At 39.5% G+C, this 16,835-nt stretch overlaps 1 protein-coding gene across 1 annotated transcript in view; it reads left to right on the top strand.

Moving 5' to 3' along the window:
• The window catches only part of NR5A2 (nuclear receptor subfamily 5 group A member 2), a 96,811-nt gene that overhangs the window by 40,929 nt on the left and 39,047 nt on the right, over positions 1-16,835 (top strand). Inside the window, exon 6 of the mRNA XM_086617319.1 lies at positions 13,235-13,354. Coding sequence (XP_086473445.1) covers positions 13,235-13,354 — 120 coding nt within the window. The remainder of the gene's footprint in view (positions 1-13,234; positions 13,355-16,835) is intronic.

Genomic DNA, 16,835 nt, shown 5'->3' on the forward strand with positions numbered 1-16,835 from the left:
ATTCAACTCCCATTTATCAAATAGTCATATATTTGCAAAATGCATATATTTGACACAGTAGATTGGATTTTGGTGCCGTGTGTGCTCATGCAAGTGGAAACATAAAAGGAACTGTTGCCAGAAGCTGAATTTAGAAGTTGGCTTATGTTAGATTGTACTTTAAAAATGTGTGCATTATCAGAGCCTTCACAGATATAAAGCAATAAAACTAAGGACCGGCTTCTTGAACTCTTCTGTTGAAGCCCAGGCATTTTTGTATTTCTGTCTGCATATGGACTGTAGCATCAGTCTCAAAGACATTTATAATGAAATAATTTCTCATTTACGATCCAAGCTCAGGTACACTGTACAATACCATACCTAGGATGATGTTACACAGGATGTTACATGGTTATGCCACAGTACAAAAAATATTGTGCAGAATGTTCTCATGGTGTTGTTAAGCTTGTGCTTACATTTATGTTAGGAGAAGTGCACTTCACTAATCATATCCTGTTGTAGTATTTAACTGGACATTCTGGGTTTATTTTGGCAGCTGGCAGTTTAAATTGAAAGACAGATAATTTTATTTACAGAAAAGTGTCTAAGTATGCTCGATGCAGTCAGACAACTTTTTTCTACTATTAGATTTACAGTAGCATAAACAAGTACTGCATGAAAACATAGTAATAAGCAGTCCCTTCCCTAAGGACCTTATATTCTAAAAGAAACAGACCCTCAGGCAGATAAGTTAAAAAAAAAGGAGAGAGCCAAAGAAAGAATTCAGTCTGTTATTTGTCAGTGAAATGATGCTGAATATTTGTATGATCTTGGCATTTGTTTATACTTCTGAATCTTTCAGGCTATTTTATGTACCAGGAAAATTGCCCTGGTATAGACTTATGTAGCCGTATTGAAAAAAAAAATCTAATACATCTCAGAAAAACTTGTTAGAGGCAGAGTCACGATACACTTTCCTTTAATAAGTCTGAGATAAATCTGGAATTAATCAATATATCTTCTTACATTTGGGTATCAAAGTGATATTTTAGTCATGGTAAATCTTCAAAAATAAAACACATATTAAACTTAATGACAAAGCAAAGTAACTGGTACTCAGACCTAGATTAGTAGTACATTGTCAGACACTTGAACACAAGCTATGCAAAAAATGATTTTTTGAAGAAAACATTGCCATTTTATCACAAGCTCTTGCTCATTGACCGAGTTTCTGCCCGTCTGATTAAAACTTAGCTCCCACAGTTGTGGTGTATGGTGCACTCGTGGATGACTGGGAAGTAATGAGAGCAACTTGATTTTATTGTTCATTGCCCCTGATGTCATTCAGAAATGAGCTAAGAAAAACCTAATTCGATGTACAGAGTGTCTCCCTTTTTCCCAAACTCACAGCTAATCTTCTGTTGCATACAGACATGTAGGAACTCAATTTAGAGGCTCAAAATTTTGATACCTGTGTCCAGCTGTGACAGCAGAGAAAGTCAGAGCTGTATCACAATCCATAGTAATTTTTACCTGTAAGGTTCCTGCTTATTCCATGTTTTGTACTGCAAAAATTCCTCTCACCAACGTAATGAGCAGGTCAAATGAAAACAGTTTCTTCAAGCGTATTTTAAAACATTAATATTAATCCTAACTGCAGTGCTAATAACTGTATGGGACCTGAGCAGAGTTGTGACAACCTTGTTCTTACGATGCTTCAGAGATTTCCAAATTAGAATATAGGAAACAGGAAGTGGGAATAAATGAAACAAAGCCAAATGAAAGGAAAAATGGAAAAAACATTTTAATATACCCTTGCCTATTCCTTAAACATTCCTTCAATCAACAATTCCTGTGATTTTTAGTAGCATGGCTCTGTCTGCTCTTTTACACTTGACTTTGTCAGGAAAAGAGCTCATTTTTTTGAAGATGATGCTCATAGTTGAAGGATTTAGCTAGATGGTAGTAGCTGGGTGCCAAGTGCGTCCTCCAATTCTTTTAAGATGTAAAGAGAAGTAATAAGATCATTCCCATGTACAGTAGCCCATTGGATCATGCATCGCTGGTTTTTACTACTTCTCCACAACCTTCTTGTATGACTTCAGCTTCCTTTGGTGGTGTTTTAAAGCAACTTGTTCTATCAAGTCAGATGGATACTGGTTTAATACACGACCACCCCCATTCATAACGTGGAATTTTCTTTCACTTTCTCCCTTATCATTGGGTCTTTCTCATTTAATCTCTGCCCCAGTGACTTACTGTTACTGCTGCAGCCCTTGGGATGTAAGATAACCTTTCTGTATTTTTTCTTCATCGGTATACCATCTCCTTTCACATCTTGACTGAAGACACTGTTTCTCATGATTTCTTACTGCTTTTGCTGAGGCTTTCTTGGCTGTTCTGTTACAAAACAGAGGAAAGCACAGTGGAATACGTTTGGACAGCAAGTGCAGTGTTTTATGGTAACACCAGCCTCTATCGCCAAAGGTGTATCGCAGGTGACTTCTGTCCTGTTTAGCACACTATAGGTCCCAGTCTTGAGACTTCAGATCCATATGTTTCAGTGATTCAAGTATGAGCAGAAGGAAATATCTGCCCTTACAGAGCTGGATGTTTGTCAAAAGTATTAAGAGGACTATGAAATATAACCCAAAATATTTTAATTCCTGAAAAATATTGCAATGCTCTGCAATCAAAAGATAAAGAACATTTAAAACACAAAACTGCTGATCTGATGGTAACTATAAATGGTATAGAACATCCAACGTATTAGATTCTTTGTGTGGTTTATCAGTGTCCAACCCTGGATATCACTAATACTTACCTGTAAAATTATTCTTCTCTCATTTACACTGCTGTAATGTTAAAGTCACTCCTTTTTAGTCATGACATCTGAAGATTATTTGCATATTCCCATCAGTGTAACTGTGAATACAGTCCCACGCTGTGTACACAAATCAGCCCTCGTGGGTGTCACCTGCCAAAAGAGTAAGGTTATACTTCTCTTATGACTTGCCCTTTTATCACACTCCACACCCCCTTGAATAGCTGCGCTGGAAATAAACACAAAACCTGTTAAACAGAAAAGTAACCACATAGTGTAAGTTAAACAAGAGCCAATTTAAGTAATTCTTGTTTTAATGCATGCAAAAACCAGTGTTCTGGGGCATGCAGCACTTGAAAGAACAAGACCCTATGTGTGTTGGGAGATTACTCTGTCTGCCTGCTACCATATTAAAGAGTCTTTCTGAAATTAACATATCTCTTGTGTGACAAGTTAAAAATGTTTTCCATTTTATACTTAGTTGATTGAATTTTAAAAGAATATTTATTTTATGGTAAATAAATTTAGTTCTTACTAGGACTTTGTCTTTAACATTAACAATCCACCCCTGTGTTGCATTGATCTCTGTCGAAATTTATCTTGCTGTTTTCTAAGAAATTTTACAAATGAGAGCTAATGTAGGAGGCAAAGTTTACCTATAGACTCTTAGAAATAAGTGTCAGCTGGAAAAATGGGGTAGCAGTAAGAAAAATGAAATCATAATTTATCCAATGAATCACCAAACAGGAAAGGAACATTGCCTGTTAGAAATCCTTTCAGATAATACTAAAATACATGTAACTTGGAGAAGACCACAGCAACTTTAATAGAAGGCTGCAGTACAATGGAGTGAAACTGCTGATTCAATATATCAAGAATAAATTCACCAACAGTACCATAAAATTTACTAGGCTCAGTCTTGTCTTCTGATTCCCCAGATGACAGCAGTGTGCATCCTAAAAAGCGCATCAGACCCATAGGGCTAATGACGAATTGAGTGGGCCTAATTCTGATTTTGTTTATGTGGAATTCAAAGGACTTCTGTTCATGCAAGTTAGGAGTTAAGAATACAGCCCAGCACACTTTTGCAGTTAGTTTGTTGACATCAGAAAAAACAGGTGTATTTCCAAAGTAATTCAAGGGAACAAAACAGCTTTAGTACCAAAATCGCTACACACACTACATAGCATTAACTGATTTTTTTAAAATTCTAGATCCAACTGTGCATAAACTTACACTGTACTAACGTCAGTAGAGATACGCACAGGAGTAGGATTTTAAAGGTCAGTTCTATGAGTCCAGTCCTGAAGAAGGCATCTCCTTCTTCACTGTGTGACAGATGCTGAGAAGAATTAATTTTCCTCTTTCCTTATCTTTGAATTCACTTTGACAGGGAAGCAGCACTGCATTGTAAGCAAAATTTTCAGTTGGGACTAAAAAGAAATCCTTTTCTTATTTTCAGTTAAGAAAAAAACCCACCCAAAAAAGAACCTAAGAAAAACACATTTATAATTCATCAGAAATAATGCTGACTGCAAAATACTAAGTCATTTTCATGCAGGTGCACAGAAATAAATGTAAGGAAAAGGATTAAAAATAGGAGTGTTATATGTTCCATTTGATGCACTATATTATATATATTTTTATTTATATACACACACACAAAGTTTATGGTAACAGCCCTTTCATCTGATGTTTAGAGAACTGAGATTTGTCATTTACCTTCTCCTTAATAGAGGAGAATACTCTCTAAATGGAGTCTAAAGATCAATAGAAGAGGGGTCTTACTCTTTAGTAGGATCACCATCTGCTGCTTGCCATACTCCTTTCAGCAGTCTGAGGCCCCTAGACCCACGCACCTTGTGTTACGTTCCTGCAAGAAAATGGGATGAGTGTGAACTGATGCTCAAAGCTACTTTTTATTGAAGTATTTTGTCTCAGTGGAAGATCAGCACTGAAACTGGGACAGCTGGTCACTGCTGCTTTCATCCCCTCTTTCACAGTGATGTAACACGTAGCTGGCTGGGGCATGCGAGGGGAAAAGCTGTTGCAAAGCCATTGCTCTCCTCTTTTATGTTTGCTAAGCAGGAAACACCACACACCAGTCAGAGCGTGGGCACCACATATTCACTGCTTCACATTTTGGAAGGGTGAAAGCATGGGGATTTTCGAAGGTATAATGTTGCTTTGTGCTATACATTTCTTATGTATGTCCTTTAAAAAACTGAAAAGTGGCTTGATATTCCAAATACCTATGGTTTCATGAGCAGCAAGTTAATGAAGCATTTTAGTCCTTCTCTCTTCCTCTCTCTCTGTTCTCTGCTGTTGAGTAAAGGCTGAGCCTATTAGCCTTTCCTTCTGCATGGTACCCAGCAGTTCCTTTCGTCTATATGGATCCTGATTCACACAGAGCATATAGGAACTTAATATCTGGGATAGATGAAGTCCTTGTTGAAATAAGCTGACACTGACTGATGGATTCAGAAATTACTGAAGAAAGAGGTATACACTCACACACACAGAGGCACACACCGAGTATAAATGCACTGTTATAACAGTCTCTTTACATGTCATAAAGGAGCAGGAAAAGGCACGCATTGAAGTATTTCTACATTTCCTTTCATTTTAAATCGCAAAAAAAAAGTAATATGCTACCAAACTTGGACAGATTTTATACTCACTTCACACTAGAGCTAGACAGCAACAGGACAGTTGTCTAACCCAACATGGATTCGTAAAGATCACACTCTGCCTTTACCTAGAAATGTTGTATAGCACACAGGTTTCTAGTAAAGAGCTGGAACAAGCATAGTTAATATTAAATCATTTTTTCTTGAACTTTGTAGCATTTTATTACCGAGGTTATAGGTAGTAATCACATTTTATTAGGGCATTCACTGGTTCTGAAAGTTATGTGCATTTACTTTTAAAACCACATTGGCTGTTACATGCTGCTTTTTGACAGCAACCTTGCACAGGAGGTTTCCCACTGTTAGCAGCAATCCATCTGGAGAGTCCAAATCCTTTTCTAGCTATGTAACGATTTGGAAGCCATGCATGCATTCAGGAGTAAAAATTAGCCTCTGGAGTGCACTTGTCTTATAAAACTTTGATTTGGGGCGATTTGCTTCACTATAGCATAAAAAAATGGAGTAACAACTCAAGCTATATGTCTGCAATGACTTGTTGAGTGATCTCGTAACTACATTTGAAAGAAAGTTCAACCATCCCTTGAACCTGTATGCTTCAGGCTGAACAATTCAGACAGATGTTTAATCACTTCATATTCACTAGGAAATGGCTATTCAATGGCCGTGGAATTTAAAAGTGGCACTATGAGATGAATGCTTCATGTTATTTCTATATTGGCTTTCCTTTTTAGAAGCGTAAGTAAAAACAATTCAGCTGAATCCAACACAATTTTATGACATAAATTACAATAATCATATTTTTTTTAATCATTAGATACCCTTTTAAATTTTTAGTAGCAGAAAAGCCCAAAGCTATAGTGCAAGTTGATGCAAATGAAAAGAGATGAAAAAGGATTCTCCAACTTCTCAGAAAGGGAGGTGTAGACTGGGTAAAAGGTGAGTGCATTGTTTAACTGAATCTGCAGCAATAATTACAAGGAAAATATTTAACTTAGAGCAACACAAAAAAAACATGACCCCGAAAGTTTTAACAGGTAATTCATCAAGTGCCAGGCTGCAAATACCTCTTCAGAAGAAAACTTGTAATAAATCTGCAGTTGTTGGTTACAGTATGCTAAATATTGTGAAACACTTTCCTACAAGAAAGACACAGTGGGGTTTTGATAAGATTAAGGTGCATTTCAACAAAACATACACATTATTCTTCATTTTAGTGTTTGGCAATTTCAATGTTGTTCTTCAGAGAAAACAAAAGTTTATAATGATTAACATTCTGTGCTGTGGGAAGCATGCACTACAACAATACTACTCTTGTGTCGCACTAGCTTTCCTCATCTATAACATCAGCACAAATAGTTTTTCAGATGAGTAACCAGCATTTCTGAGATAAGTCCTTCCTTTAACTACAATTGATAATGCGTGATTGTGTATTGCAGTGTCAACAGGGGCCTCAATAAGCCTAACAAACTTCCACTGAGTCCCATACCAAAAGCTCAGGGTACGGCTGAGTGGGATTCTGGGGTTTAGCAGACAAATGTGACAGTCTCATCTCCAACATCTTTTTTGTTCTACCAAGAGATAGTGTGTCATCACAGTGCTCAGGATTAGACCTTTACACTTCAAATTGAGAGTCTGTTTCCTCCACTTCTGGAAATATCCTGCGTGGCTTGCATTCTGTTGATATAACAAATTATGCAAACTAATAGTTGCATCTAAACATGCATACCTGTTTTCTAATCCTCATTAGCAGAGAACTCAGAAAAGTGATTTAAAGTCACCTTATAATTCCAGCTGGCAGTGGAGGAACTCAAGTATGAATTCTGTGTTCAGACCTGTATTCAGACATTTAACAGTCTGAAGTTCACTGTGCAGATGAGCAATACCACCTGAATCTTTCACAGTGGACACAAAGAAATCTCGTAGTTCCACCAGGCTCCATAGATCTATTAAACCTCCTGGTAAAAACGTCAGTGGACTTGGTGGAGGGGGCACATCCCTTTGTCTCTCTCTTTTCACAGATCTGATTTTTTTTAAAGTTTGACATGGGGAACACTATTTTGTACTGAAATTGAAGAGTAGGCTCATGTAGGGAGAACAGTTACCTTCCCATGCTTGGGATCTAGACTCTCCTACTGCACTGTGCCCCATCTTCATCCATTTCTATCCTGAGACACACGATCTCCTCCTGACCCAGTTCTGCTCTGGTACTTTGCTAAGAAGAGCTGGGATGGCCGATGGCTGGGACAACAAGGAGAGCATGCAGGCTGCAGCCAGCCTTTCCGAGTGCTGCAGCAAACAGGCTGTGCAAGTAGTGATTCCCTCCTGGGGTGGGGGAGGAAGAGAGAGCACACCAAAGGTTTCTTTCACAGAGGTCACAATACTGAAATATTGTTAATTCATAACAATAGTGTACGCATTTCTACCGTGAGGTCACGGAAGATGTGTTTCCAGGTCAACACAGGAAGGACAAAATCTTAAAACCTTATCAGAACATAGTGCCTTGCATCCTGCCATCTGTCTGTACACAAAACACCTGTCAGTGGACATTGCACGAGCAAACTGACTGCACAGTGTCTTGTTCACCATGTCTACCTGTTTACCTATCAGCGTTCCAGATGCTGGGAGATCCTTTTTGCGTAATGAGTTATGCTCTTACGTTAGTTTATTCTGGCTAGCTTGGTAGTTAGTAAGCAGCACAGCAGGATGGCATTGGGTGGTTGTGGCAACAACTGTTTGTCTTCCAGCTTATGACTTGGGGAATATGCTACAAGTAGTCCAAACTGCATGACATATAAGGTTATGGATGACTCCAAATTCTGACATGCTTCCTTGTCCTCACTGTAAGCATAGCTAATTAGGATTTCGGTACAGGAAATAGGATTTACCTATTGGCGTGTATTAACACTATCAGAAAGCTATCCCTTGCTCCACCTTTGTATCCCTACTGTTTGAGAGAGTAGACAATGCACATGCCCTCATTCACCTCTGGGACTTCTCCTGTCTGTGCTGTTGACAACTGCCATCCTCTGCTTCACTAACACAAAGTATTTGCTCCTTCTCTACTGCAGCAGCATCCCTTACTGTCACACAAACCCTTTTAAGTCTGCATCTCATCCAGTCCCACCATCCTCACTTTCCAGGTTTTACCTGACATCCAACTTCCCTTATGTCTTCTCTCACCACACTGCATCCTCACTCCCCTCCTTTAAAGCCTCCTCCTAGCACTTTATTTGCTTCTCTTGACACTTAGTAGCAGTTTTACAAGTGTGATGTTTTACTTCTTTCATATTTGTCACATTACTAGTCTTTCATGCCACCCTGCATGCTGGAAATGATCTCCTATTTCTTTTGAGTCACACACCCTCCCTTAGCTTCCTCCACATCCTTCCTTAAAAGCCATTTCTTCAGCAAGTTTCCACTTATGCTGTCTCCACTGGTGTGTCTTCATCTGAATGCCACTGGCCAGAGAGGACCTAAATTTAACCATCTGAGCACAGCATTCACTCATGCTTTTGCTCAAGGCTAGGTAGCTGTCAAATGGGTATCTCATTTGACAACTTGCTTAGGTAAGACATGGGTTACATTATCCTTGTGTCAATGTTCTGTTATGGCAGAGAGCAGCCGATTGTTGGCTGTATGATGTTCAATTTTTATTTATAAGCATTCCCAGTAGTTGGGACAAAGGGCACATTTTTCTTGTTGTTAAAACATTGATAATACTCTGAAAGATCTCTACAAACTGAAAAACCTCAAAGTTTAGCCAGCAATACAAGTTTATGAGGCTGTTTCTAATTCAATCTAATACCATGATTGAAAATTATGTTGATTATAGGGAAGTCCCAGACTGGAGCTAAGTTATCTTGGTGACAGAATCTTATCTTTTCTCCTGCTCTCCCTGTTAATGGCGGACTAGCATGCTTTGGCTTTGGAGTCAGAAGACTGAAGTCCACGAGGTGCTTTTTCTGCAGAGGACCTTCCTCTTCAGAACTGACTCTCCATTTCAGACACCAAAACTTAAGCCTCGGCCTTCAGGATCAGTTTAAGGCACATACTTGTTTTGGTGAAAGGCTGATTTTTTCATTTTGCCAAATAATATGCTTCTGCAACTATTTATTGATGTGCTATGGAAACACAAAGGTGTTTGTGTTCTGGCTGAAGTTACACATGTCAAAGTTTACCAGCTCATTCCTGGTAACATAAGCAGAGATGTGTTAATGTTTTTGTTCAATGTGATCTATGTTGTTTTCTATTTTTCATGTATACATTAGCAGAGATAAAGTATGTGTTTTTCCTCATCTACATGCCCTTCAGAAGTAGGCTGGAATTGATCACTTGCCCCGCATTTTATAGTCCATGACTCTCCTTAAAGTCATCTCTGTTTATTCCTAGAGCAAACTGGCAAGCATTCTGCTGCCCTGCCAGCTTTCTTAAAATGGCAAAGGCAGCTGGATCTAATAGTCTTCTGAAGGCAGTACTGAGTTTCGGATGTGTATTGTGCTTTTTATGCTATCTACTTTATAGGCTTTCACTGGCTAAATTACAGTGACTATGGAGGAGCAGATTTTGTGAACCACTAGCAGATGTTCGCTGTTGCTAGTTTTATGACTCTTGTAGAACAGCAGGAACAGACTATGTGCAAAACATTTTGTTTGTGTGATTTTGCCATCTCATACTGTTCTCACAGCACTGGCTTGGTAATGATATGATAAAGCTTGGGAGGTAAGCTTTGATTGCAGACTAGCTGCTGGTGGGGCCTTCAGAAAGCCAGATCTGTACAATGTAGTTTGTTTTCAAAAGCCTGTGGCTGAGACAGATGGGTTAGCTGGAAATATGTCATTTGTAATATAATCAAATGCTTGACCTCTTATTCAGGTATTAGTTGTTATGACATGGATGCTGAATGTTTAAATTGTCTCACAGTTTGTTTCTTGGAAATGTAAGCTGTGATATCTTTGTGTGAAATGTTAAGTTTGGATGAAATTATCATGTTAGTGTGATTTATTTGATTTTTGTAATGTCTGTGGTACAGAGGAGAAAATGATCACAAAACAGTTTCACGTAAAAAACGAGCACTAGATAAATTTCAAATATTTTCTTAAAATAATGTCTTATTTTAAACCTGGCCTAAGTTTTGGTAGGGAGCGTATCAATGTGGTAATTTACTGTCCTCTCTTGAGCTAACAAGTCACTTGGTTGAAATGGTTTTGTAGTCAAGTACATGTTGTAGGCAGAGGAAGAGATCTTTAATGCAGATCAGCCTTGCTCTGCAATCTGAACAGCAATAAGTTATCATGGGCAAAGACAGCATAGAGACAGAGCAAGGCTGAGCTTGTGATAGCACTAGCTTTACTCTGACTTAGTAATATATCCATCTACAGAGTTCACACCTTCTTTTCTCCATCTCTATTGCCAATGGATATGTAGCTTATAGGAGTTATCTGAGCATACATGTATTAACTTGTAACTGTAGGCAGAACAACAACTGTGGTAAAAGATTAGCCTTAATACTGGAAAGCCAAAGCATGCAAAACATTTGATATGTCAGAACTGAAAGTGAATTAGTCAGAACTAATTCAGCCTTTTTGTGTCTATGCATTAAAATCTGTTGTAACACAAACACAGATTGTAGATAAAATAAGAATGGGACAGACAATCTTAATATAAGCATTAGCTAGTTCTACAGTGCTTGATTTTTCTACCTTAAGATATTATTTTGGCACAGATATTTGGAAATAGTTTTCCTTGGGATTTTTTTTGGTGTTTTTTTTAAGAGCAAAGCAGAGAGATAAAAATAAAATCAAAAAAACAAACCAAGCCAAAACCCAATGAAAATTATATCATCATCCAGGTAAAGCAGCAATGCAGTTGTGCAGTTTTCCAGCACAGATACCTGCTGCAGTCATGGAACAGACAAAACCAAGAACCAATGGTCCTAGGGCAGGCTCCACAGGAGAACATGATCTGCTGCACATGGGTTCTTCTGCCCTTTCCTCCCCTCTGGTTTTGTGCTAATCTGCTCCCTTTCTCTCTGTCGTGGGTTAGGCCACTCCAGCAACCAAACCCAACACAGTCACTCACTCACCCTCTCCCTCATCCTCTGTCCCAGCTAAAACCAGGACACTCTCCTGATTTCATTTGCTTGCACAGTTCAGCAAGAGGGAATAATTTGAGATAGGTGCCTACGGGGGAAAAACTGGAACAAGAACAGTTGGGAAAAGACTGTGAGTGGGGAGATGGGAAGTTAAAATGAACGAAGGAGGCAAACAGAGACTTTGATGTTTAAGATTTTGAAGTCTGAGCTATATGACAAGTGACTGGAAAGAGGGAAACGATACTAGGTAACTTTCACCGGTGACACTACAAAAATCTAACAGTAACAAACATCACTTCCTTCTTTATCACACAACCGAAAAATAAGCTTGAAAGAATAAAATTTAAAAATTCATTAGGTCATAGCTGATAAAATTTGAAAATATCTATTGAATTATCTAATTAATCTCATGCAAGACTGCTCCTTGTAACGCAGTGTCCTGTGCATTATGAAACCTAGTTCTAAAGCAATTGAAATTTGAACCCCTGAAAAACAATTTTAATAGTTCCATATCTCAGAAATTCTAGGCATTTCTCCACTTTAAATATTCTTTTTGCTTATTTCTTTTTTACTTCTCCTAATTTATAGCATTTTTAATCTGTTCAGCAATTCCTATCTATGCAGGTTCTTAGAGTCCTTTTAACTATATACATGCTATACCCCAGCTGCACCAGACACTTAATTGTAGCAAGACTAATGTACATATCTCTTAACTCTTTCAGGACACGTGTCTGAAGTCAAAGACTTTGTTTGATTTTAGGAAGAAATCAGTAAGTGCAGTAAGAACAGATCCAAAGGATATTGATGCTTACCATGACTTAAATTCATAGTCTGCCTGCCACTGATTTGCGAAATTTCTTCTCTCCTTTCCACAGAAATCTTCATTATTTTCCAGCCTTTAAAGTGAAGGAAACTGAATGCAATCCAGTTGCAACAGGAGTCAGTTTAGTGATATACTTTGTTGTCCTATAATATGTACATCCCAAATAACACTGCACAAAAACTTAATGTAAGTTGCTTGTGCTGAGTGCCCAGTATATTCCTTCTATTACCAAATGCAGTCAGTGATACATCTCACTGCTCACTACCGCCTTGTGCATAGCCCTCCCTTTCTTGCCCTACCAGTGACACCTGAAGCTGCTTAGCTTCTGTTTATCAAGTTGTTTTCTTCTTTTTTCGTGGTACCACAACCATTCTTAGAGGGAGTGTTTACCTCGCTCTTCACTTTTTCCTTTGCAAGGGACCTATCTCTGAGTTGGGCTTTTTGCAGCAATAATGCTCTGAGACCTGTGGATTCCTTACTATTTCCAGAAGCTGAAGTTCAAGGATGAGGAGTATGGGGAAGTTCACATTAGCATTATTTCTGCTATTCTTGTTTTTGTTAAAAATAATATCTCATTGCCATAAGCATTTCATAAACATACTATTATTATTGCTTTGCACAACAATTCTGTAGTTCTGCTTTCCTAGAATGTAATCAGTAGTAAATATTCTATACATTTTACAGATAAGGGTTTTAGCCGTCCCCTAATTACTCAGCTGAGAATAGCAATCTTGTGGATGAATAATTTTTGATAGCATTTCTGTTCTCATGATGTTAACCAGATGCTTGAAGGAGGATTGACTCCATAGTGTGACGTAAGACTTACTCCCAGAGTTATGCCACCAACATTCGTGCTTGCTTTACAGGTTGATGACCAAATGAAGTTGCTTCAGAACTGCTGGAGTGAACTCTTAATTCTCGATCACATTTACCGGCAAGTGGTACATGGGAAAGAAGGCTCCATCCTTCTGGTTACCGGGCAACAAGTGAGTATGTGGGCTCAGAGAAGTACTGATGGCTTTTTAATAATCATTTTCAAAATAGCAGGAGTTTAACTAGGTCAGAAGCACTCCTGTGTTCTCAGAGATTCCCCACAAATAATGTAGATAAAATGACTTGTGCACTCTGTTCCTAGTCTGCTGATTACAGTTAAACTTACGAAAGCAGATATAATCACAAGCACTTTGCTTTTCAAATATACTTGTACACTTCAATGATTGAAAAATAGCAGATGAGAAGTTGTGTTTCCTTGGGTTTAAAATGGATTTTGACAGCAACAACAACACCCCCAAACCTGACACTTTAGGTCTAAGCAATTATAGCTTATTTTCCCTTTGGAATTGTGGTTTACTCAAAAGAATCACTAGCTAGGTCAGAAACCTAGAGAACATGCAGCTACTACCTCAGAACTGTCTTGCTTTTAGAGAAGTATGCACATGTGCGAGCAGCTGGGCAGCTGAGATGTGTAATCCCAGAAAAATTATTCAATTCATAGGCCATAAATGCAGGTAGTGTCTCAGGAGCTGTCTCAGGGCATGCACCCTGCAGTTTCTGCACAGCTTTCTATGAGTTAATTTTCTTCAGGTGTCAGTTGTATAGATCTCCCAAATGCAAGGGCAATAATGTGGCAAATATTAGAAAAACTGTGAGAAAACCCAAAGGAAATAGGAAGTTCTGTCTCCCTCATAGTTTCCAAAGCACAAAGAACTTGACAGTAAAATAGGAACCTTATTCCTAAGATACTTATTCTAGTTTTAACGGGAAAAAAAAATCACCGTGTCAAAGAGAAGCAAAGTGTGCCTGCACACTATGTTTCTGATTCAAAGTGAAAACAAACATTGGCCCATTGATGTTTTAAGTAGCTGCACACTGAACTGTCTCAATTTATACACACATGGGAAAGAGCTCCCTTTTCTAAGATACATCATTTGTGTCTGCATGTTGTGGAATCTGCTTACAGCTTTAGTCATACTTTTAAAACTGTAGCCATTTTTTAACACTAAGAACAAGTGTTCATAAGAATCAGAAGGAGAAATAACTGTTTGCATTTGTGATTAAAAGGTGTACAGTAGAAGAGAGAAATAATCAACTTGTCCAAGAAAAGAAGTGGGAAAATTCAAATTCTAGCTATGGAACTAACTTCTCCACCTTTGCAGAAAGTCACTAACCTATCCGAGATAAAGTTGTACTCCCTAATTACATAAGCAAAAATTAGTTGCATTACTCTTAATTTATATTGGTGCTATAGAGAAAATGACTTTTCCCCTTTTCATTTCATCATCTGCAAAACATGGACAATCACACCAGCAATTATTTTATTTACCACACAGGGTGCTTGCTTATACTTTTGTTTATAAAACTCTAAGTATATTGACAGTTTTCTGTTCCTGAGAGAACTGCCAAATTAGTGTCTCATTTGTTATGTGATTAGCTAGTTTTTAAAAGTACTGAGTGCCTAAGTCCCACTGAAATAATTAGAGACATCTAAATACCCCTAAGTTCTAGCCATTGTCCCCATTTTTCCACAGTAATAATTCTTACCTCATTAACCACTTTTATCTTTCCTTGAAAAAAAACCCCAGCTGTGCATGATCTCAAGGCAAAGCAGAGCATTTCATCACTGTTGGACAACAGGTAGCAGGATGCTTATTAAATACACTGCTTGCAAATCATCAGCTGGTTTTGGAAGCTGTATGCTTCCAAGCAGAATTACAGTCTCCAACTAAATTAAAATCTGGCTAAATTGGACCAATTTCATCCATTTTTGCCCCAGGTTTGTCAAATAAGTTTAACACATCCTCCTCTCAACCCAATTTTGCTTTCCTATGCCAAAGCTTGTTATTTTGAAGGTGGTACAAGCACCCTCAGAGTCTCCTATCATCTTCTGTACATTCCTGTTCACACTTAGGCTGATTGGAGCGTGAGAAGCCATATTATGAGAACAGCAAACAAGAACACTACAGTCAGTCCCTTTCCTTATGGATGGACTCCTTCCCATGTCATGCTTGCTAATGGTTGGAGAACATATTTCTGTTTATGCAACACAGATTCTCCTTGAGAAATAGGGAGACACAAGACCTGAAGTAAATATGCAGTCTCTGGCTTGTTGGTTTTGAAAGTGGAATGAGTCCGAAATCTACATATAATGCCACTGTGTTGCCTTGATTTCATTCATCTCTGATCACTATCATAGAATCATAGAATCATAGAATGATTAGGGCTGGAAGGGACTTTCAAAGGTCATCTCGTCCAACCCCCCTGCAAGGAACAGGGATATCTCCAACTAGATCAGGTTGCTCAGGGCCTCGTCCAACCTGGCCTTGAACGTCTCCAGGGATGGAGCATCCACCACCTCTCTGGGCAACCTGTTCCAGTGTTCTACAACTCTCATGGTAAAAAATTTTTTCCTAATATCCAATCTGAATCTACCTCCCTCTATTTTAAAACCATTACCCCTTGTCCTATCACAACTGGCCCTCCTGAATAGCCTCTCCCCATCTTTCCTGTAGGCCCCCTTGAGGTACTGGAAGACCGCTATAAGGTCACCCCGGAGCCTCCTCTTCTCCAGGCTGAACAGCCCCAACTCTTTCAGCCTGTCCTCATAGGAAAGGTGCTCCAGCCCTCTTATCATCTTCGTGGCCCTCCTCTGGACCCTCTCCAACTGGTCCATGTCCTTCTTATGTTGGGGGCTCCAGAACTGGACGCAGTACTCCAGGTGAGGTCTCACGAGGGCAGAGCAGAGGGGGAGAATCACCTCTCTCGACCTGCTGGCCACGCTCCTCTTGATGCAGCCCAGGACGCGGTTGGCCTTCTGGGCCGCAAGAGCACATTGCCGGCTCATATTGAGCTTCTTGTCCACCAGTACTCCCAAGTCCTTCTCCTCAGGGCTGCTCTCGATCCATTCTCCGCCCAGTCTGTATTTGTGCCTGGGATTGCCACGACCCAGATGTAGGACCTTGCACTTGGCCTGGTTAAACTTCATGAGGTTGGTACGGGCCCACCTCTCCAGCCTGTCGAGGTCCCTCTGGATGGCATCCCTCCCTTCCAGCGTGTCGACGGCACCACACAGCTTGGTGTCACCAGCGAACTTGCGGAGGGTGCACTCCATGCCACTGTCCACGTCACCGACAAAGATGTTGAAGAGGGCCGGGCCCAACACGGACCCCTGAGGGACGCCACTCGTGACCGGTCTCCACTTGGACATTGAGCCATTGACCACTACTCTCTGAGTGCGGCCATTGAGCCAATTCCTTATCCACCGAGTGGTCCATCCATCAAACCCATGCCTCTCTAGTTTAGAGGGAAGAATGTCGTGCGGGACAGTGTCAAAAGCTTTGCACAAGTCCAGGTAGATGATATCCATTGGTCGACCCTTGTCCACCGATGCTGTCACCCCATCATAAAAGGCCACCAAGTTGGTCAGGCACGATCTGCCTTTGGTGAAGCCATGTTGGCTGTCACCCACCA

This window comes from Tauraco erythrolophus, chromosome 10 (genome assembly GCF_009769465.1).
Source record: "Tauraco erythrolophus isolate bTauEry1 chromosome 10, bTauEry1.pri, whole genome shotgun sequence".
In the NCBI taxonomy this organism is placed as follows: domain Eukaryota; kingdom Metazoa; phylum Chordata; class Aves; order Musophagiformes; family Musophagidae; genus Tauraco; species Tauraco erythrolophus.